This window comes from Xiphophorus maculatus, chromosome 8 (assembly GCF_002775205.1).
Source record: "Xiphophorus maculatus strain JP 163 A chromosome 8, X_maculatus-5.0-male, whole genome shotgun sequence".
Lineage (NCBI taxonomy): Eukaryota > Metazoa > Chordata > Actinopteri > Cyprinodontiformes > Poeciliidae > Xiphophorus > Xiphophorus maculatus.
In genome coordinates this window covers 23532465-23555624 of record NC_036450.1, presented here as the reverse complement: position 1 = coordinate 23555624, position 23160 = coordinate 23532465, and the positions used below count along the sequence as shown (strand labels likewise).

Sequence of the window (23160 nt, the reverse complement as noted above, 5' to 3'; positions counted from 1 at the left end):
CTCTACATTTGGTGATCGCCATATTTGTTTTCCATCACTACGTCTATAAAATTTACAATGCAGAAACAGAATTTCTACGAAAGAGATTAATGTGCTTAAACTGTAAATTAATGGACCAGAGTTTGAAAAAAAAAAAAAAAAGAAAGGATAAACAGCTTTATTTTACTTTCAAAACGGGGCAGAAGAGATGCCACGTCACAGTACATTTACAGGCCGATCCCAAAGCGTTTAGTATGAACAACTTTACAAAAGTCCAAGTACATTCAGTTTGACCAAAACACAGAAAACTAAACGTACAGGAAAATGTTTGCTTTCAGATTAAAACAGCCTAACCCTGGCATCTTTCCAATGAGCAGCAGGGTGAGCAAACTCCTCAATCGCATCTTTCAGACAGAACGTCTGAATTCACAAGCTTAGGAATAACCGGGAAAGAAAACGTAGAAAAACGTAGCAGAAGGTACAAGCCATATTTGTTTTCCATCACTACAAGCTAATGCAGTACAGAAAAACAAGAAAGTATTGAAAATCAGTAAAATAGAAATCTGTTAATTTGCCTCGACGTTACAGAGAGTAACATTCTTCCACATGACCAAGAAGAAAAAGCTGCAGTCCAAATAACTTTTTTAAATGACCTATTCAAATTGTGCCAGTGCAGAGCTTCATGTAACAAATCCCAGAAAAACTGACACTGATTGTGACCCTTTTATTCTAGAGTTTGGAATATTGGAATATGCATTCATCTGTGGACAACACGACTGACCCCTCACCGGGTCCATTTGTTCAGTCAAAAACACGGCAAGACCAGATTTGAGTCGAACAAAACGAACGCACCCAAGAGGCACTTTCTCTATCAGCGACCTTCTACGTCTTCCTGCGACACTAAGGCATCTGGGCTCGAGTCAAAGCTTTGCAAACCGTCGGCGGAAACCATGACAACTATTTACAATCGTAACAAAGCGCGGCCGCGGAGGACGAAAGCGCAACTGGAGCGGCGTTGTTCACACTTGCTAAATGTACAGCCGTCGTGATAATCTCTCGCTCCTCCTTCAAACACCGGCATGTCGGGTGGTTTCATTGGAGAAACGTACAGCTTCTGTCATCGGGCTCGCACGCTAACAGGAAGCCCTCTGGAGATCACACAGACGAGATGTGGGGGGGGGAATATATATATATAATAATCGGCTCAAAATATGACATTATCCACACAAAAATAGTTTCAGTCTAAAAACTAAGATTTTCTTTGTTTTGTTTGTTTTATAAACTTCTTTCCAGAGTTTCCAGACATTTAGATGCATCAGGGGAAGCAGATGCAGACCGTTTCCCCTTCACTCTGATGGGTGGAGAGTCTTCTCAGTGTCATTATTAAATAATAATAATAATCACGTCTTGTCCAGTCAGCTTATAAACATTCATTTTCTTTTAACTTAATTTTTTTTTACAGATTATTGGTGTTCTTCTCTCTATGATCTAGCTGGGTATTCTGCTGCTCTGTCTATCATGCACCCGCTCTATGTTTTAGCTACAAACCAGGACAAAAAAAAAAAAAAGAAAGACCGTCTCTTTTCTTGGAGGGATGCCGTTTGTCCCTCCAGTCCTTCTGGCGCAGATCTGACCTCATTTGTCGATCCTAAAAAAGACGGAGAACGGTGGTGGCATCATTCTGTAATATATATTTAAATGTAAAATGAAGAAAACTCATTTTACCCACATGTCTCAGAATAAGATGGGCTTGCCGCTGGTTTTTTCTTGCACGTAGGAAGTGAAGCGCTTGAGGAACTTGGGGTACTCCCTCTTAGCTACGGCCCTGAGTACGGAGGCCGGAGCCCAGCCCCCCGGATTCACTGCACACACACACACAACACATGGAAATATTCAAATTATTTATAGAATAATATCCAACTATTCCACCATTTTGACAACAAGTCAAAATGATGTCAAAGATTTTAAATGGGGAGGGAAAAAGTTCCCATCAAGAGCTTGTGCTTAAATTTGCTGCATTCATAGATTTTTCTCCAATTAGCACTTTTGTTTCATTCACAGTTTGCGTTTATTATTATTATTCACATCAGATAGCATAATTGGACTAATTTCTCCAAGATTTGTCTGGAAGCAATTAGTTTTCATTTATCTTGTGGCATTTTATTTTGGCTTCCTGTCCTGGCTGCCTAGGCAAACAGCAGGGTGGGTCTGGTTTCCTTGTAGTGTCAAATACAAATGTATTATTTGGTTGGAGTCTCTGCTGTAACTGGATACAGTCAGAACAACTGTGTGAACAGACAAAAAAACTATTTTAGTGATTAGTTTGAAAAATGTTACCTTTTATTTTTCAAAATTTAAACTTTTATTTTTAAAAATAAAATTAGCAGACTAGAAGTTTATGTTTACAACTAGTACACACAAAAATATTACAGTTGGAAAAGATATAGAATAAAGTATAAACATGGCCAACTAATACTGTGCTCTAAATTAAAGTTGAAAATGTAAATGTTAGAAATAATGACGTTAAATAAATAGATGAAGGTGTCAGAAAACAAACTAAAATCTAAATGCAAAATTTGAAAACAACAAAAAAATTGAATAAACTGTGTTCATCACCATATATTTATTTATCATCTGCTGTGAAACTATTTAAGCTCTTACTGTGCATCACTAACAGGCTAGCAGCTGATTGGTTACCCAGTAAAACCAATTATCTATATCTGAGCAACGTTAGTTGAGTTGACTGAATATATTCTGCATCTATGACATAATATAGTTTTTTTTTCATTTAGGTTATATATTTAAGGTAACATACCCTATTCTCACATTGAATTTTAGTGGCACATTAGAGTGACCAGTTAGCTTTTTTTATGATTATTTTTATTCACTGCATTGTGGCACTGATTGTCTTCCAGATAAATGAATATGCAGTAGTATTACCATTGGCAACATAGGTGATTTTGCACAGGATGTTGTCCCTGCCGATCTCTTTGTCTCCCTCTGGTGGACTGACCAGGGTCTGACAGATCATAGCGATGTTGATTTTGGCACGCACACACCTGCTGCTCGGCTGAACGGGGGAAGGAAAGCAGAAGGTTACAGGAAGAACTCGGTTGTTGTGGTCTGTGGGACTTGGAGCGGATTTGGGTTCTGACCTGAGCCTCGTCGTGATCCACAGAGAAGTTGCACACCAGCCAGGTGTCGGGGTCGTTCTCGTTGTTGGCCAAAATCTTCCTCATGGAAGAAAGGTACAGCACGTCCCTCTGGGATGCAGGCCACACCCGCTGGAACACAGGTTAGCTCAGGCTTCAGATCTACAACACCAGGGTGACTAGTTTGGGACTTGTTGCATCCCGGCCTCTGGCTCTTACCTTGTGCGTTTGGTAGATTATCGCTGCGCTGTCTGAAAGTCTCTCCACCACATTGAAGTTTTCAATAGTAGCTGCAGAAAGAAGAAAACAATAGTTTTCCATTTCATTTCAGGAGCTGATTGTCTGAACACGGGGTTCATTCAGGGCGTTGAACGCACAATCAAACTCTGATACGGAGCAAAAACCTGGGTCTCAGCTCGGTTGAAGTGAACTCTCAACTAATTCAAATGCAATTGTGAATGCAAAACTGACCGGAGACAGCTAAAAAAGCTCCAGTCTGCCCTACTCAGAATGGGCAGGGCATTCTGGGTAAAATACAACCAAAACAAACACAAACGTCTAGCGCTAGGAGGAAAATGGCTCACTGTCTTTTGCCAAAGATGAAAGAGTAATCATACAACCACTAGAACTTAAGTCCACTCCATTTTTGTTTGCTTTTTGTGACAAAGGAATTTGCTTCCAGTGTCTTCTTCAGAGGATTTTATGGCGTTTCCTTCGTTCTTGGAGCAGCGCCACCACAGGCGAGGAGGGTAAAGAGGTTTTTTTAAAGGGCTTGGTTCTTTTGACACCAAACCCTGTAACATACTTCACCAGCTGAAAATGTAACAAACGCTGCAGTCTACGGGACTGTCAGACCTCAGAGACTTACTTTCCCAGTCGTTGCGGTACATCGTGTCCCAAAAGTAGTGGCACACTTCATGACCTGTGACTCCCTTCACAGAGTGGGTGGCCTTCAAAGGATCCAACACAATCCCGTTTTCCTCCACTTCTCTCCTGTAAACCTGCGTTGCAAACATGTCGGGAAACCGTTTTTATTCCATACACCAAACTTAAAATGAGCCTCTCATTTATTTATGCTTTTTGGAATACCGTCACAGTTTCTGCGAATATGGCCTTACCTTCATCTCTCCCTCTTCTACGACCAGTTGCCAGTTGGCGTCTCCACCGACATCCTGCAGCGAGTAGGTCATGTGATTCTGCACCATCTCCTCCACCTATAACACAAGGCAAGCGACAGGAAGAGGGAATTAATAATTTACATGCAACTAAAGGAGGATTCTAAGGGATGGCGTCACCACGTGAACAGACTTGTTCACATGTGATTCTAATTGCGTTTTTTTTTTTTTTGCCGCATTATCGACAAAGTTTTGTGCACACTTGTAATGGAAACGCAGCTGGTGATGCAACAGTAAAGATGGACAAAATGTGCGAAACGGGATTAGAGGAGGAGGAATGGAAAATGATTAAAGTATCTTGTAAGGGGAACAGAACCTTATCGGAGAACCGGTGCGAGCCAGAGGTGGAGTAGATGTCTTCAGGGGGAGGTGGGCTGGATCGCTCTATCCTCGTCTTCTCTGCCTGAGACTACAGCCAAACAAACATTGGAACTTTAGTTGTAATCATGATAAAAACAAGAAAAAAGTGACAAATTGTTTTTTTTTTCTGATGGTTTGTTTTACCTGTTCTTCAATTTTATCCTGTCTGTCGAGAGCAGCTTCCACCGCATCAAAAAATTCATCCTCATTGATTAAACTGTTTGGTCCTTCCTATTAAGGAGACAACTAAGTATTAACTCATACAAAGTCAGTTATTTCTATTGCACAATGGAGAAATATTACAATTATTTTACCTCATAATCTGGACCTCCAAAGTGAGACTTCTTCTTCAGCTCATTAAGGGCCGATTTATAGCTTTCCTCTATTCTTCTTCTCTTTTCCATTTCCTACAAAAACACACGTTACAGTTGCGGTAAAAGAGATTGGAAAGCAAACAAATCAAACGTGACCTTTTAGACTTCACAGCAGCCCAAATGTTACAGACCTTGTCCAGTCTCTTTTGCCAGCTGTCCTCTCTCTTTGCCATCAGGTCGATGCAGTGGGACAGAGTGGCTAAGATCCCAGCCGTGGTGGCCTTGAATGTGATGGCCTCGCCCTTGAAGTCTATTCCATTGATTCCCTTTGGATTCAAGGACTGAAACACTGAGCAAAGAGCAGAGAAATAAAAGCAAATGCTATGAATGACAATGACTTAGTTTATAGGATCAACATGTAAAGTTTTCTGTTGTGTGGGGTGTTTTATTCCTGGTACACGTTCCAGACAGGAAGATTATTTGTGGCGCACTGCCTCTAACATACATTACTGCCAAATGCGATAATGGTTAAAAAAAAAAAAAGTTCTTTTTGGAAGATGGTGGAAGTTCACTTTGGCAATGCCATCTTCTGGATTTTATATATATATAAAAATTTTATCCAAAACTCGAGAGAACTAGTTTTAGCTTCACCCAGTTAAAATTTTGTAAAAGAAAATCTGTTAAGTACCTTTTGCTATAAAATTATGAATCGATTCATCCAATAAATAATCAATAGATCAGAAAAAACACTATTGACGTTAAGCAGAAAGGGCTGTGCTTTTCACATGATGATGTTGTAAGTATTTTGTTTATGCATCCGTTGCTACAAATGATCGTGTGTTCACTAAAGGAATGCTATGTTGTTATACTTTTGGCAACACAATGTTTATTTTCTCATGTAAAAAAGGAATTTAAGTATTTATTAGCATACTTTAATGCATTTCTAATACATAAAAATGGTGCAAGTGAAAAATTTGCAGAATGTGCCATTTTCTTCCTGATTAATTGTCAAAAATAATTGATTAACCGATAACTAAAATAATTGCGAGTTGCAGCCCTATTAAAATTACAATAATTTTATAGCCTTTTACTGTAATTTTTTATACTGTGTCCAAAACAAAAGGATAAAATAGTCACTGAAGGACTTTTTAAAAAGAACAGTGAATTACTCACATTTTTCTTTGCTACCGTTGTTGTTGTGCAGAAACTCTCCGTCTGTGCGGGTGTTTGGGAAGTCGTCTTCATCGTCCTCCACAACTGAAACAACAAAGAAGGATTCAGGCTGGACGGCACAAACCACAAACAGGTTATTTGCTACACAAAGTCTTTTCTTGTCAGCGTCCCTTAAGGTCAGCGTTTCTGGACAGGGTCACGCCTAGTGCCCCGAATCATAACCGACTGCACAGCACAACAGATCAACGGGGCTGACAGCACTCTGCTGCCCTGGACAACATGACAATGGTCTGGTTTCATCCTCAGTATGGAGAGAGAGTCGGAGAGGAAGACCGGGAGGGAGGTTGGGAGAACAAAAGCCGGGTTTCATTCATTGTGGTCGTCCAAGTGAAGACTGCCATCAACGAATGCTAAGCCGGCCAAGATGGAGAAACAGTGAGGGGGCTGATCGAATCACTGCTGTCTGAGTCACAAAACACATTCCTTCCAAAATTTATTGCATATTTGTTCCTCCACAATATTTCAGTCCCTCCAAAATGTTGCGATGATTCTCTTTGTGATTGTTGCGGCCTAAAATTATTGATTTTGAGGCATCTTTCTTCCTGGAGGGGCTTGTTTTTACAACATTTCGCTGTTAAGTGACAGGAACTCTTAACCTTAAGTTAGTTTGAAGCAACTTGTACCAATCTGTACTTTCCACAGCCATTGACACAGAAACAGTGGGTGGCCACCTAAAGGCTAACACATACATACATTATTGTGTAAACTGTTTATTATTGCTTTTTTTATTGTCGTATTTAAAGTTCAAAAGCTGTAACTTTGTTGATTTTTTGGGGGCCAAAAGTAAAACTCTCTCTTATTTTTCTGAAGAAAAAGAAAATAGCATAAAAACAAGGTAGTAAATTACTAGGAGCAAATTAAAAAAATTACTAGTAGAGCACAATTTCCTGACCTCATATTTAACAAGAGAAATGAATATGCTTTGAATTCATGTTTATTGGATAAATAAATTTCATAGCTGACCGTTTTTAGAGCTCTACAAGTTACTCTGACCATATAAAGTCCATGTTACTGTCACATTATTTTGCTTCTTAGTGGTTCTTACTTTTGTCTCTCTGCAGCTCGTCCTTGGACACATCAGCACAGCTATCAAAGTACTTCTGCAGCGTGTCCACCTGCCTGCACAAGATGTCTCTGAACGTCTCCATCTCGGCCAGCTTCTCTCGTAGACTGTGACCCTTCTGGGGAAAAAATTAAATACAAATTATGACCCATATAGAGGCTTTGTAATCTGGATGACTAACTTTTTTTTTGGTGAAGTTCAGGGAATGCACCAATCATGATTTTCTTTTTGCGCCAATTCCAAATTCTGAAGAACTATGATGGCACTTGTTTTCCTAGCTTCTTCTGTTCTAGATAAATGTAGAGGCGATGAAATATCATTGTAAAAATATAATTATTTTACTACTTAAAATAATTATAGACTTGCCATATTAAACCTGTTTTAGTATGTTATGTTACAATGCAAAAACAGTTTGTATATTTTACTGAATTTAGATGTTTAACTCCGGGATTATCAACCTTGCATTACTGTGCTCTTGTTGTTAGCTGAAAATCTGCCTCCCACTCTTTTGTCGCCTGAACAAACAGCAAATATGTCTTAGAAAATACAGCTTACCAATAAATAGCTTCTTACATCTCTGCTCTCTGACTTTTTTTTTCTTCCTTTTTTGAAAGATCTGATCAATACTAAAAATAGTCAACTTTGAGTAGGTGCACGGAAGAGCGCACGTACTGGAAAAAACATCTGAGTTTTCACTTCAGAAGAGTAAATACCAATTTAAAAACCTGTCACCTTGAAGGAGGACGTGGAGGTGGCAGAATAGCCACTAGTGGCTGACGTGAGCGAAAGCATGGAGCCGTGTCTTCGCAAACTGGACTCGGAGCCATACCCAGAATCTGCCTGAGAAACATATGAAATAAAAAATATTGATTATTCAGGTATCAGATTTAAGTTGTGTTATTGCATTGCTAACTTTCTTTTGTTTAAAATATTTTATTACTTCTGCTAGCTTTCTAGCATAATTTACAGTTCCAGTATTAAATACTAGTCATCTTTAAGTTGCGATAACAAAAAAATAAATAAATAAAAAATGCTGACTACATTTGGATGTTTTTTTTCATGAACATCTGACAGTATGAGGCGATATCGAAACACCTTTCCTGTTATACAACAGCCTGGCTTTAACATCAACAGCCCTCTGACAGAACAAGCAGGAAGCTACACATAGAAACACAGATGAGTCCAGTTTCTGCCACTAGGGGGCAGGATATGTAAACGCACATGACTGGGGATTTAGAGGAGATGGAGGTAACTATCGGTCAATGACCAAAAGTAGCTCTGCCTGTGTTCACATGGATGTCAGAGAGTGGTGCTTGCCCTTTATCCAGCATACTGCTGCCCTAGAGACTGATTTAGTGTTTGCATAGAGAACCCCTGATCTATTAAAACAGGAAAAAATAGAAAGCAAATAATGATGCATGATTAAAAGGAGCATTTATCACATGCTGGGTCAGCCGTAGTAGAGCTCCAACTCTGCAATAACATGCTAAGTTGCAACAAAGCAAACTATGAGCAATGGTAATGACCACACTTTCCATAACGTAAATGTTCCTGTTTGAGGCACAAGAAAGCATTGTAGTTCCTCACAAACCAGAAAATACAGAGAGATTTATGTTTTTGCATTATTATTATTATTATTTTTCAGTCTCTGGGAAGTGAGCGTTGTTTCCTGTTTAAAGGTCGCAGGTCGTTCTGGTGTTTGTTGTGTTCACGTTAATGTTTTGGGTCTCCCAGGTGACCCTGAGTAATGGTGGCTGGGAAGGAAAGTGCGGGGCCTCTAGAAGGTTTTCAGCAGTGAGTCATGAGGGGAGGGATGACTGTGCAGAGCAATGCTGCTTGGATAAGTGGGGGGAGAAAAGAAAGGGGTTTCCCCAAAGCGGGCGCCGTATGTGGGCAGCATGTGGTCGTGATGTGAACCTTCACTTTCTGTCAGACAGACCAGGTCTGTGGTAGGAATTTTAGTTTGACTAATGGTCAAACTTTCTGGGTTGGAAATGCTGTAAAGGGTTTATTAAAAGTATTCACAACCTTGACATTTTTTTTCATATTTTGTCACAGCAAAGCTACACATTATAATGGAGTTTATTGTTGTTTTTTTAAAGGGCTGTATGATGCATTTTCCAGGCACATACTGCCATTTCATAGCATAACTATGTTGTTTTTAGTTCATAAAAAAAGAAAGTTTACTTTGTAATCTGACACCTTGAAATTGGGCCTCTGTCTCTTTAAAAACTCCTGCTCGTTCTGAAACTCTGCCTTCAGGAAGTCATCACAACAAGACTCCACTATTAACACTTTAACAACGTTTTTATCAGCGCTGCACTGAGAAGTAGCTCCTATGATAAGCTCAACAAATGCACAATTCTACCAGGTGATTGCTAATTGCTACTGGCTAGTCCGAAGGAACTGAGTGGGGGAGTCGTGGGAGAGAGATGCTCTGTGTGTCGGAAGCTCAGAAGATTGGAAACTGCAGCTCTGAGGAGGAGCTTCGTTGTCAAAGGTCCACCCAGGTGTTTTTCACAGCTGAATGGTTGCCACAGGAGATTAAAGGATTTCTTAAAATGCAAGAAAAATGTAAGGCAACACTCCAGGTTGTTTGTGATGAGGGAATAACATTCTAAAATAATGGAAAGCTCAAACAAGTCATAATGCCCCTTTAAAAATTTTTGTATGCGACTCTTATAATGTACTGTTTGCATTGTGGGGAACATTTGTGCTACATGGATTTGTATTCTTTTTTGACATTTGTAACCTGGTATGTTTTTATTGATAAAGAAATACTTGTTTATTATTATTCTGTTTTTGGTGGAAGAAACTTGTTAACTTGTCTGTATTACTGTGCAATATTTTGTATTTATGTTGATTGTACCCTGAGGGTACAGTTAACAAGCTGGTATGTGTTTAAATGCGCACAGACTCTTTGGAACAAACAAACTTTGTTGGAAAGAAAAATCTGAAAAGGGAGCTGTTGTTTTGTACTTTAGTGTCAGACCAAAACTAGATAGGTGATATTTCCATGTTCCAGGGTCATCGGGTTTCTCTTGTTGCTCGTCAACAACAGGAACTAGAAGATGCTCCTTTTGTCAGCTACCCTAAATAAAAATGAAGACGGCACATTTCACACTCCCTTCCTCACCAGGTTGTTCACCCTTTACACCAACAATGAATCTGCAGAACAATAACGAAATAATCAAAACTCATGCTGCTCAGCTGGACTTTTTCCATTCCTTGCCACCTCAAAAAATCTGGGATTAAACTGCTCGATTATTAATACATGATTATGCAGTTGGTTTGTTATTAATATTTGATCGATCACACATGCTTGTTATCAACAGTGAACAGAGCTAAAGACACATAGTGACAGAACTCCTCCAGAACTCCTCAAACGCACCAGTGGTGAAGGGATGATTATTGTTCCCTGGATTCCTCCCTTCTGCCTCCTCCCTTCTCTGATACTCTAACAGAAACACACACACACACACACACACACACACGGTGAACACACACATTCACAAATCCAACCAATGTATGATATGGTACCGACTTGGCTCTGGTTTTTTGTTGAGGTCGGCTGCGTGTGTGAAGGAACTTACCCTGTGTAGCTCGATGAACTCGATCCACTTGTTTCGGCGCTCGGGGTCTTGCGCTCGCAGGTACCACACGCTGTCGTTCACGCTGATGTCCAGCCGGCACTCGTCAAACTCGTGTGGCTAAACGCAGAAAAAAAAAAAAACCCACACACACACACAAAACAATAAATAGGTTAGTTACTGAGCCTCGTTTTGTTAATTAGATGCATGTCTAAATGATTTATATGACTGTAATCCAGAACCAGACCCGGTGGAGTGGGTGGAGTTTGGGGGGCATTGCCCATCCACAGCCCTGGACTGGAAGCATTTTTTCTAAACCTCAGAATGGCCAACTTTTTATTATTTCTATCTTGATTTCAAATGTTAAGGGCTCCCACATTTCCTGTACCTGTGCCCTCACACACCAGCACCTTTTTTAACCGTTGCAACTGTTTAATCCATTGTTATCGTGTCGTAGCAGGTTTTTTACGAGCCGCCTTTAAACGCAACATGAGGGTTAAGATGCTGCCGCTGGTTTTACACCAGTGTTATGAAGACCTGCTGCTGTTGTGCAGTCGATGGACAATGTTAGCTAAATGATTACATCCATGCCATATCATGGATATATTACATCCATATATCATGTTAAGCTCGTTAGCAAGTGCAGGCTACTAATGTTATTTCTGATTGATTTTGAATTTAAAGACATTTACTGGAAACATTAAATTCTTAGATTTCTGCAATGTATGAGCTAATGTTTATGCTAATCTGAACTCAACTACTCAGCATTTTCTACATGTCACTGTATACACAACTATTGTTGATTTTGTATTAATTAATTAACATGGTTATTTTACTTGAAAGGCTACATAAATGTTGTTCAGATATACAGTGTTTTGGAGAAGTATTCATAACCACAGAACTTTTTATTTTCTTCATTTATTTGTATTATTTTACAGTAATAAATGTACTTCATATGTGCATTTTGCGGCTCATTAACATCTCTTCTGCCAAACGACTTTTTGTTAATTGTGATGTACAGTATATGTAATGCATCAATGAAGAATCGGTTCCTTAATCTGACTTTAACTGGAAGCACACAAAAAACAAAACACTCCATTACTGGAACTTGAAATGTATCTTGTAAAGCTTATCTTTGATCCTTACAGCATTCCATTGACAGAAGCAGCTATTTTGCAGTACAGAGCGCGTTTCTGAGCACCACTGTAAATCTGTACTGTGTGCCGTGTGTGTGTGCGTGAGGCCGTGTGTGTGTGTGTGTGTGTGTGTGTGTGTGAGCTCAGAGATAGAGGAGAGGGAGGAAGAGCAGTTATCTATTTAGCATTCAGAAAATAAACTGGGATGTTTGAAAGGACAGCTATGCCGTTAGCACCAAGGTTAAACTGCAGCAACAGAACAGAATGATTTACGGTCGAGACCCTGGCGTGTTTAAGCACAGTCATGGACACAGAGAGGAAATGAAAACCGAACACACACACATACTTTATTAGCAACTGTTAGCAAGGAGGGAATAAAAAGCAAAACTACTGTAAACGTAAAAAAAAAAGAGGGACAGAGACTGAAATACTCCTGTTTAATTTAATTAATGTCCCTTTGGGATCAGAAAGGTGTTTTTGAATTGTTTTGGATTCATTTCACTGAGAAAGTCACTATGACAAATATCAGCGGTCCTTGTTTAATCATTGCTATCATCAGCTTTACATCTTAGCAAATCAATAGAATATTGACAACATTAAAATGATACTAGATGCTATTTCAGATATGCTGTGTGAGACAAGAAAGTCCATTTAATCTTTAGCATCCTTGCAGAGATGCAGGAAGGGGAAGAACAATCGAGGAAGGAAGCAGAGGTGACGGATCCACAATCGCAGAAAAATCTCCTTTTGTGCTGACATGTTAAAAATAATAGTTCTAGCTGGTTGCAGACAGAGAAGACGTTGGATGTGCACTGTGGTGGAGCATTTGGTCGCTAGGTAACGGTGACAACATTTGTGCTGATTGATCATCTGTGGTTGGCACGGTGATAAACATCATGGACTGTAAAGCGTAGCTGGCGGACAAAAAGAGCCTTTTGCACATACAGTCGCATTGCAACACCACACCGTCATGGATTTTATTGATATTTTATGGAGGAGAAAAACTATTATTGTGTTCAAGCAGTTCTAAAAGACGTTAGCCTATTAGCGAAGCTATTCAAGCCTAAATTAGCAGATCAATGCTAATCATGTAGCAGCAGCACAGACACCTCCAACGCTAACTCCAGCGTCCACAGTTCACATTTCTAAAGTAGTATTTATGTCTATTTATGTAATAATTCAACAGCAAAAATAGTTTTTGAATTAAATATGTTTCTTATTTTGTCAATATATGGATTTCGATTAAAATGAGTTTAATTACAATTAATTAATTACAGACCCTGCAACTAACTTGATTAAAATTTTGATCAAGTCCCACCTCTAGTAAAAGCATTTGAGACCAATGTTTATTTTATTCTTTTTTCGCCTGGTATTTCTACGCTACCTTTTACATCAGATCCCAATCAAAAGTGAAAAAATTGAAAGGGGTAGGCATACTTTTGCATGGTACTGTAAATGCACAGCAAGTAAAATCTAACACTAATAAAATAAAGGAAAATAAAAACAAAATCTACTATAAAAGGCTACAAGATATTCCAAAATAATGCCTTTATTAATCTGTATATAGCTGTTGCACAAGTTTAAAGTGTAAGGAGTTACCCAGAAGAAACGCTGGTCTTTAAGGTACAAGGAAACAATCTGATTAATTCTTTTTAATGTAGAAATTCACATTTCAGACATGTATCAGTGGCTGAATTGGGACATGCTCCTGAGTAAAAAGGAAACAAATGAAATGAGGAACACATGCGAAGCAGGAAGCGATCCACAATAATGCCCATTTGACTCGCTTTGCAATGCCATTAAGCGTTACGCCCTCAAAACCGAATGAGGAAAGAGGACATTGTGACCATGAGGCAAGGTTTAAGAGATTTAAAACTCTTGTTTACCGGCAGACGCATATCAAGTGAGAAGGAAACCTCACTCGTCCTCCCATTAAACATCCCCCTTTAGCTCACATCTAATTAGTATTAAAATTATTTAATGCTAGGCTCTAACTTTCTCCAACTGTATAGGAGGAAGTCAGGTTTGAACATTAGATGGTCATGCTCGGGTATTTAGCGCAGGAAGTAGCATGATCCAAAAAAGTTAAATGATGAAGGTAGGACATCTTGACCCAGTCTCTGTTCTCTTCAGACATAAACTTCCTACTCGGCTTCAAAAGAACCCCCTCCTGTCCTCTCCCATCAGAGAGAGAGGACAAGACTTAAAGCAGCGTACGTGTCAGCAGTCACAAACAAGCGAAATGACAGAAACCAGAGTGGCTGAAATGGTTAAGGAACACAGACACACCGAGTTTAATAAATGATCTAAACTTTATAAATGTTATCTTGAAAATTTATTCAAACCTCCTAAACATTTTCTTATATTAAAACCACAAACTTTAGTGTATTTTATTGGATTTTGATGTGACAGACCCATACAAAGTTTAAGAAAAATCTAAAAACTGTGCTGCTGGTTTGTATCCAAACTCTCTGGATCACTTAAATTGGATACAAATCCTCCTGGGTGTGTTTCCATCAGCACCTCAGTCATGTTAGATTGAGAGCATCTGTGAACAGCAATGTTTGATTCTTGCCACAGATTCTCAATTAATTTTAATTCTGGACTTTGATTGGGGCATTATAAAAACGTGCATATCTAAACCACCTCACTGAACGCTCTGGCTGTAGGCTGTAATGTAATACTAGGACCTCGTAGAAAAAAAAAAATAATAGTAATAAAAAAGAGGAGTAAATTTCTGCCAGAAACCTCAAAGTTTGAGACCAATTTCAGAAGTTTTCAAGAAAAAAACTTGGAAGTTTTCCAAGTTTTTTCTAGTAACTTTGGAAACTCAAACGTCTCTGAGATTGATCTCGAAAATTCTGACATTTTTGACTTTTCAAACTTTTTTTTAGGCACAAATTTACTTCTATATTTTCATTATCTACAATGACCCTAATACACTGCCCTCACTATGGGTGACAGTGAGGATTGTGGGTTCCTGGTGTTATTTGCTTCCTCCTAATCCTGCTTTAATCCACAACTCATTTTTTAACTTAAAAAAAGTTACCATGCATCATTTTTCTTCCCCTTCAATTTAACAACTTTCTATTGGTTTATCACACAAAATCACCAATAAGAAGCATCAAAGTTTGTGGCTGTACCATGAAAAAAAATGTGAAACAGTGAAAGTGATATGAATACTATCCAAATGATTCAGGCTTCTCCATATGACAGAGCACGAGGAATATCCTTTTGCAGAATGCAGAACACTAAAATGGGATCATTACAGCTCTACAGGAGGGAGCAATGAGTCACCAAGAGGTCAAAGAGAAAGATGGCAGAGCAATCTCCATACACACACTCACACTGAGGTTTGTTTATCTTGACCCCTGTTGTGAGGGGAAGTGCTATGAGGAACAATCACATTTCCTGGCAGAAGACACGTCACATATTTCCTCAAAGCCTTGCACCGAGTATATCTGACTTCTATTTCATCTCTTGGTTTTTTGCCCCCCATTCTGCGAGTCTGTTTCAGAAAAGTCCACACAATCCAGGTCGAATCAGCCACAGATGGAGCCAGTCTGTGTTACTCACCAATTCCACAGAGGGGAGAAATTACAAGTAGGCCAGAGTGCTCCCGTTAGCTGACCATGGAGCTAAAAATGGCAGCGGCGGTTGTCAGGGTTTGTAGAAACCGTTGCAAACTTTTTCTTTTTTTGGCATCAACAGAAACATTCACAATCACATAAATTAACAAAAAAAAGCCAGCAAAAACTCTTCAAACTATAATTTCAGTGATTTTTATGACAGCCATAGTTTTGTAAACATTCAGAGGAACAGTATTATGTATTTTCCAGGCACATAGTGCAATTTTACAGGATAATAAAGTAACTATGTTACCTTCAGTTGTTATAAAATTCTATATAAATATATCAAACATGACTTTATAATTTAGCGCCTTGAAATTGGGCCTGTGTGTTTAAAACCTCCTGCTCTTCATGAAACTCTGCCTTCAGGAAGTCATTACAACATGGCTCCTCTATTATTCCTTTAACTACATTTTTACCAGCGCTGCACTGAGAAGTAGCTCCTATAATAAGCTCAGCATGTTTGCTAATTGCTGCTGGCTAGTCTGAAGGAGCTGAGGAGGGGAGGAGCTTCGACCTCAAAGGTGGAGCTAGCCCCCCCCCCAGCACGGTTGAATGGTTGTCATGGGAGATTAAAGGATTTCTAAAACACGCGTGAAGGAATCAAGGCAAGACTCTAGGTATGTTTTTGAAGAGGGAATAATATTGTTAAAAAAATACATAATTCTTCCCCTTTAAAAAACATTTGTATTTTGATACAAGCTTCTTAAAACAGGTTTTGCTTGCTATATATGGTTTTTATTAGTTTTCCTGTATTTATGTATGAAATTGTACAAATGTTTGTATTTTGTGTTATTTTTTTGTTGATGGAAATTAGCATTTTTCTAAATCCAGTGTATTTAATATGCACTGTAAGTCAAATGAATAAATGTTAAAACTTAAAACCACTGGCCAACGTCCAGCCTACATAACTCACAAGTGAACCCCATCTTGTTTGGAAACTTACTAACCTAATTTAAAAATCAATTTCTTCGACACAAAACAGATTCAGACCTGAAAACTTTTTTTTAAAAGTTTACACTAACATTTCTAGTCTACAACTAAATAAAATATGTATTGCAAAAATAACTATTATGCTCAAAAAAGTTACCATTACCAGGCGTAACATTTCAGTTTATCTGCTGCCGACGGGTGGAAAGTGGAGCGAGAGGTCAGGGCCACAGAGCAACACATGGGGGTTAATATTTACACATGCTGGGGAAAAGATAAAGCTGAACAAATACAGCCAATACCCAAGCCTGCTTTTCAGTGCCTGGAAACAGTCATTTATTAATTTCCCTTCGTCACCAGACTAAAAAGACACATACTGGGTTTCTGTCAGGAAAAAATACAAACAGAAAGGCCCACCACACTATTCAACTAGTTTTAGGTGAATCTTTAGATGCTTGGAAATGTAGTACAGAATGATGGGATAAGCTTGTGGGGCTTAACCTCGATCACTACGTCATGCTAGCAGTCTGCTGCTGCTACATTTCCAGCTTTATCCTGTGCCGTATTACAGCACACTGAATGTGGTGGCCGTTTCCAAACAAGCGTTGCCACATGTTCAGAACACGCCACATGATGTGTTGCTCGTCATCAAGCAGAACTGAGGACATAATTGAGACTTCTTAGTGGATGTTAAAAACGGTTGCAGGCCACCTGCAGTTTGAGAAGCTTCCTGTTTGAGATTCAAGAGTTTATGGTGTGAGAGTGAGACGGACTGGCATGAAGGAAGAAACGTCTGTCTTCATTTTAAAAAATGCTGAGGGCCCATGACAGAGTATTAGGGCCATACAGAGGAAAAATAAAATTAAGAGAATAAAGTTGTAATTTTACCAGAATAAAGTTATGATTTTATGACTGGTAATTTTATGACTTAGTGAAAAATGGCAGGCGTTTTAATAAAAAGCGACCCAAACCCTGCTCAATTTGTTAAATCAAGGCCAAAGGAATTTGAAAACAAGATTCCTCTCTTTTAATGCAACAAACATTCAAAATCCTTTTTAAAATTTTGACGCTACAATCAATAACATCCCTTTCCTACAAAAAAATAATAAAAGCTGGACTACATTTGCTTGATTTTAGTGGGGGGTTTTGTTTTGTCTTTTTCTTGCTGTAGACGGTACTCACGGTAATCACAGCTTTGCTCAGGCAGAGGGAACCTCGGCAGCCGTACTCGGTCTCATCCTGGGACTTGTAGTAGCTCAGCGTGTTGTTTTTCAGCACAACCCAGCGATCCTGCCAGCCATGGATGTAGTTTGTCCACTAAAAAGAAAGAGTAAAAAAAAGACACAAAATTATAGATAAACAGCTACTATATTTCAAATTTGAGAACCAAATTTGAGCAAACAACTAAACTGCAACACTTTAGTTCACTGAGCCTGGCCTCAAATGACATAATGATACTTTAAAATGTCTTATACCTTTGTTTACATGTGTTACATGTGCATGAAAATGCTATATTGAGCACATTGCAACAGTAGTCACACCTGGGTTTTTTGTTGTGTTTTTTTTTCTTGCATTACAACTGTAAACATCAGTGTACTTTCTTTGAATTTTGTGACAGATAAACACAAAGATGACTTTGATGGGGGATTAAAACAATTAAAAACATTCAATGAATTTTTACCACTACATGCAAAAACCAAACAAGGAGCTGGATTATGCTGAACACAGTAATACTGGAAGATAAGATGTGAATCTGTAGTAAGACTTGAATTGGTTCTCACAGCCGTTCTCCATCTAATTTGATTGTGATTCACATATTTATCAAGTAAGAATTGGTAAAAGTTTCAGTCTGTAGATGTGTCAAATGTAAAAATTCTCACATTTATATTCCAACTTTGTTGATCTACAAACTAAAATGCAAGTAAAATACATGCAGACTGAGGATTTTGGGTTGAACATGGCAGAACGTGATGAAGCCTGATGGAGTTGAAATACTGCAGTATATGTTTATGAGTTGGTTGCGTTTCCCAGGAACATCACATGGGCTTTCATGCAGCGCACAGAGTCATTCATTTCGTTTGAATCTAAGACAGGCATCTTCACTTCCTCTTTTCAAATCTCTTTTAAAAACTTTTTTTTTCCATTTTGAGTTGATAAGTTCTTTTTGCCTTTAATCTGATGTGTGTTTTGAAATGTGAGCGTTTTTAATGTTTTATGCCTCGACTTTTATTCCATTATTTGTCTTATTTTTGACCAGCAAATTGGTCATACTTTAAATGTACTTTATCAGCAAGGTGGATTTGGCTTAAACTTTTTTCAGTACAACTTTTGAGATTTTTGTGACTCTATAGTGGGATTTAGATGATGGGCAGAGAAAAAAGGTGAATATATGCAGGGAACAACTGCTTTAGATTTAACATACTCTACCTCTGAGCCATGTGGCGTCGATTAATCATTAGTCCTTACCGTAGTTATGACGTGCGTGGGGCTCAGACTGATCAAACAGCTGAGCTCCACTACATGTGGCTTTGCCTAATCTTACAATATGCTTGGTTAGCGGGTCAGCCTGCAATCTGTTTGAAGATAATCAACGCATGACGATACTGATACCCCATTAGTTTCCTGGCAGCTTATCGCGTCAAAACTGTGGTCAGCCTGCGCAAAACTGAGCTTAAGACAACAGAATAGAGGCACATGGGGGAAAAAAAAAACACAGCAGTGAGCTTCAAATGTTTGACACAGAAAAAAAGCAGAACAGAGGCTAACAACCTGTTAGTGTTGTTTTAAAGACGATACGCTCACCTACATAGCCAATCCCTTACTGCAGCTCGCTATACGCCTGTCGCAGTGAATCAGTTAATCGCATGATGAATTAAAACAAACTCAATCTCCATTTGCATGATGAATCGTTTTCCTCTTTTTTTTTCTACAAAAACTATCTGACAAAAGTCTTCTGTCTGGGACCTTTGGCTCAGCTAGCCATTTTTTATTTTTTTGAAGGACAGTTTTGCTTCATAATTTACATGATTTGTTGTTTCTGTTTTGTTTATTTTGGATATTTAAAATGTCTTCCAGTTCCAGAGTTAAAGGTTCATTAGAATTTAAAATTTGTTGATCTTTGAGAATGCAATTTTGCATTATTATGCCATTATCATTATATTACTGGAAAATGGTTTCAGAACAACAATATTATCGTTTATCACAATAACTTCTGGGACAATTCATCGTCCAGCAAATTTTTTACTGCGACAGCCCTACGTAACTGCAAAGCCAATATCTACAGTATGCCATCTACTCATACCTAACAATGCGATTTGAGTGTTTTAATTGTATTTACAGTAGGGCTGAAATGATTCATCTGATTAAATGATTATTGAAGTAATTTTCAACTACTTAATTAATCGATTAATTGTTAACAGACTAAACAAAAAACACAATTCACTAGAAAAAAAACAAATAAAAACATCCTCCGTCTGTAAATACATCTTACCCAAAACTTCTCAAGTGTCAGTTTTAGCTTCACCTGTTTCAAAGCAATACTATGTTATTGTGTTTTAGACAATGAAATGTTCATTTTCATGTTAAAAAGAGGAATTGATGGGGTTAAATGAAAAATCTGAAGAATATGACAATTTCTTTATCTGATTAATCAATTAATCTAATTAGAATAATCGTTTACTAAAATAATCGTGAGTAGCAGCCATAACCTACAGCAGACATGAAGCAGGGTTGTGACATGGCTTAAGTAAGCCCTTAAGCAGCACAACAACCACATGATTAGCAAATATAAAAGACTTCAGCCATAGGTTTGGCTTACCTTTATTTTTCTGTGCCTACTTTAGCTTCTACAATTGTTCGTTCTACAAAATCTGAATACATCTGTTTATAGGCAAACATCACATGAAAACACTGTGTCATCCCTGGCACTGCAGTTTTGTTTTGTTTTTCCATGTTGGACAGATATTTGACTACAGGCCTCCCACACTGTCTGAAAAAGTACGGAAGTTTTTACAGACCCGGAAAAGTTTCACTCCCTGTCCAAATATCTAAACATTTTATTCATCTGTTGTTTGTCTATTACAAATCCATCAACACACCCACCTTTCCTTCATTATACATCCATCCTTCCTTCATTAAGTAAAATCTACAAGGATATGGGCCCCTGGGCTGCAGGTGGTTTTAGTGCCCTATCTGCTATGGGAAAATACTTCTACTAATGCAATTTACAATGCATTAATAGGAGGTCCTATACATGAATATGGTAGATTTAATACCTCCCTTGAGGTAGCAGTAGCTCCATGTAATTCCCAAAAAAATTACAATAACTTCATAGTTTTCAGATATTTGAGTATTGTTTATGTTCATAAAAATCTCAAACTATTAATACAAGTAATGAGTTTAATATAAAATGCAATGCAAAAAAATAAATAAATAAATAAAAATGGGACTAGTACTTTCTAATGTCTGGGCCACTATATATTTATCAGTCCCAGAGGTGGGCGAAATGGACTTAAGAATTTTATTGTAATGTTTTGTAGTAGCACAAAAAAAAAAAAGATCAAAACGACTATTTATTGCTTCTGTCTTAGGTTTGAAATGCTGTTCTTGCAAAACGTTCATATATAAAATGTGTTTCTTCAGGACTCCTCTTACTTATTGAAGTGTGATTTAAATCACTAAGCCGCAGAAAGTATCTGTGTTTATTACATTTTTGAATTTACTGTTTTTTATTGATGAAGATAGTGGAGAAAATAGCAAAAAAAATTATATCTCCAATAATATTTTTATTTAACCTCACTGACTGAAATTTATCAAGACATCTACAAATCAAAATACAGGATAAATGCCCATCCTGGTTCCTCCCTCAGTTTATTAGCCCACTGTCCATCCATAAGTTTATTACACATTCATCCTGCCACCCATTATCCATCAATGCATTATCAATCATTTTGATCATTCTTCATCTATCCATTTTATTCATCTGTTCATTTTTTTAAATAAATCCTACAGGATTTAAAAAGCCATCCATCGTCCAGCATCGATGCAATCATCGATGCAATCATCATTCTTCCCATCTTACTCTGTGGTTTTTGCATGTCCCACTATAATAGTGATCTTTCTCGGGAAATTTGATCTCGGAAAACTCCGAAAATAAGATCTGCGCTGAATCCCTCCCTACTCAGCAAGGTATATATTGCATAGACAGCTCATGTAAGGGCTCTGCTCTGGGATCAGAGGGGGATTACCAGTCCCACTCCGAGACAACCCTGCCCAGAAACAGACGGGCTATGATTTGTCATCGCTGTGACTTAATTTCCCCACTGATGTGAACACGCGCCTTCCTGGATTTTGGCAGTAATGGTACTCCCAGCTGGTAATGAAACTGAATGAATTGGGTAATGTGCGGTTTGTAGGGAAACGCGGCTTACCTTACTGAGTACTCCGCTGAACTCGACGACGCCAACCGGGTGCCCGTAGTCCTCTCTGGGCTCTATGTCCTCCTCCGAGCCGGAGGAGTTCCAACTTTGGTTGTCTGACATTATTTCTGGATACAACAAACAAACCCAACGAGGCAAATGAAAGTCAGAGGAAGCAACAGTTCAAGAATCCATGCTGGGCTGCTGTCGACTGATTAATAGCTCGGCGCGCTCGGCGAGTTAAGCAAAAAAAAAAAACAAGGTAAAATAAATACAAAATAGCCGGGAATAGAAAGAAGAGTAGCTCCCAGCGGGCAGCGTCTGCTAGCTTCAGAGGTGTCCAGCCATTCAGTGGTCAGAACAGCGCAGGTAATGAAACCATTAGCCGAGCGATAGCTGTCAACTCCGCTAAACAGACTCTCCTCTTCGGCGGAGAGTGGCAGAAATGAATAAAATTAAATTAAAACGCGTTGAGGGCACGCTTCGCTGGTCACGAACGATACGTCGCGGCCTCTCGGAGGAACGCAGTGTCCCCGGGTTTGTTTTGTTTGTGCTCCGAAAACCATTGACAGCTCTAGTCTCCCTCCGCCACGGCAGTCCCCCTCGACGGCTTGAAGGAGCGCGTGTTCCAACTTGTGCGTTACGCAGGGGCGCTGGCCCCCGAGTGACGTCACCAAATCCACTCCTAAATTGGAAGCAAGCCCCTCCCCCTTGTTTATGGTTCTCAAAATAAGTCGGAAATGCGCGAGAATACACCAAGAGTTACCAGAAGGGACTCAAGAGGACGAGTGGCAGTGATTACAAAACAAAAAAGACAGAAAATGTTGAGAGAAATGCGTCACGTCCTAACCTTTCTGCATTTCAGGAGGATTTTTGTTTGATTGACATACACGAAGTGGCGCGTAATAAAAATTGAAGGACAGAAATTCAAAAACAACGTCTCACAAATAAAAAAATATATAAAAGCTTTGCATTGAGCTCGACATTCTTTTCAATTGTTTTACTGAGAACAGTATCCTTATTATTTAAAGTATATTAGCGGTGCTCCCTCTGAACTTCCAACACACTGGTCAGAACATGCTATTTTAAACCTGTCCTCAGTTTTAGAGTTTTTAAAAATTTACGAGATACTAGCAAGACACTCGTTTCACTTATTTCAGAATTAAAAGGCAGCCATTAACA

General features: G+C 38.7%; 1 protein-coding gene across 3 annotated transcripts; it reads right to left on the bottom strand.

Annotated features, from left to right (window-relative positions):
• Nucleotides 1-142: 142 nt before the first annotated feature.
• Nucleotides 143-22619, bottom strand: LOC102220949 (collagen type IV alpha-3-binding protein-like). Of its 3 annotated transcripts, none has more exons than XM_023337802.1 (18): nt 21991-22619; nt 17744-17878; nt 10870-10986; nt 10668-10733; nt 8009-8116; nt 7259-7391; nt 6154-6237; nt 5172-5329; nt 4981-5073; nt 4811-4897; nt 4623-4715; nt 4250-4345; nt 4000-4132; nt 3351-3421; nt 3135-3263; nt 2920-3049; nt 1709-1841; nt 143-1627 (listed from the first exon to the last, which is right to left on the bottom strand). In XM_023337802.1, exons 1-17 carry the CDS (start codon nt 22099-22101, stop codon nt 1714-1716), a joined length of 1872 nt encoding a protein of 623 aa, XP_023193570.1. In that variant the 5' UTR covers nt 22102-22619; the 3' UTR covers nt 143-1627; nt 1709-1713. The 3 variants fall into 3 exon arrangements, with proteins under 3 accessions (XP_023193570.1, XP_023193569.1, XP_023193571.1); XM_023337801.1 differs by having other exon boundaries at nt 7259-7394; nt 21991-22618; XM_023337803.1 differs by lacking the exon at nt 10668-10733 and having other exon boundaries at nt 7259-7394.
• Nucleotides 22620-23160: the final 541 nt, after the last annotated feature.

What these genes read in the sequence shown, in the direction of transcription:
- LOC102220949 (XM_023337801.1), bottom strand. Translation starts at nt 22,101, where the DNA reads ATGTCAGACAACCAAAGTTGGAACTCCTCCGGCTCGGAGGAGGACATA. An exon ending in AGTTCATCGAGCTACACAGG is followed by an intron (nt 10,734 to 10,869) that starts GTAAGTTCCTTC and finishes TGTTTCTGTTAG; the next exon opens with AGTATCAGAGAAGGGAGGAG. An exon ending in TAATCATCCCTTCACCACTG is followed by an intron (nt 8,117 to 10,667) that starts GTGCGTTTGAGG and finishes TATGTTTCTCAG; the next exon opens with GCAGATTCTGGGTATGGCTC.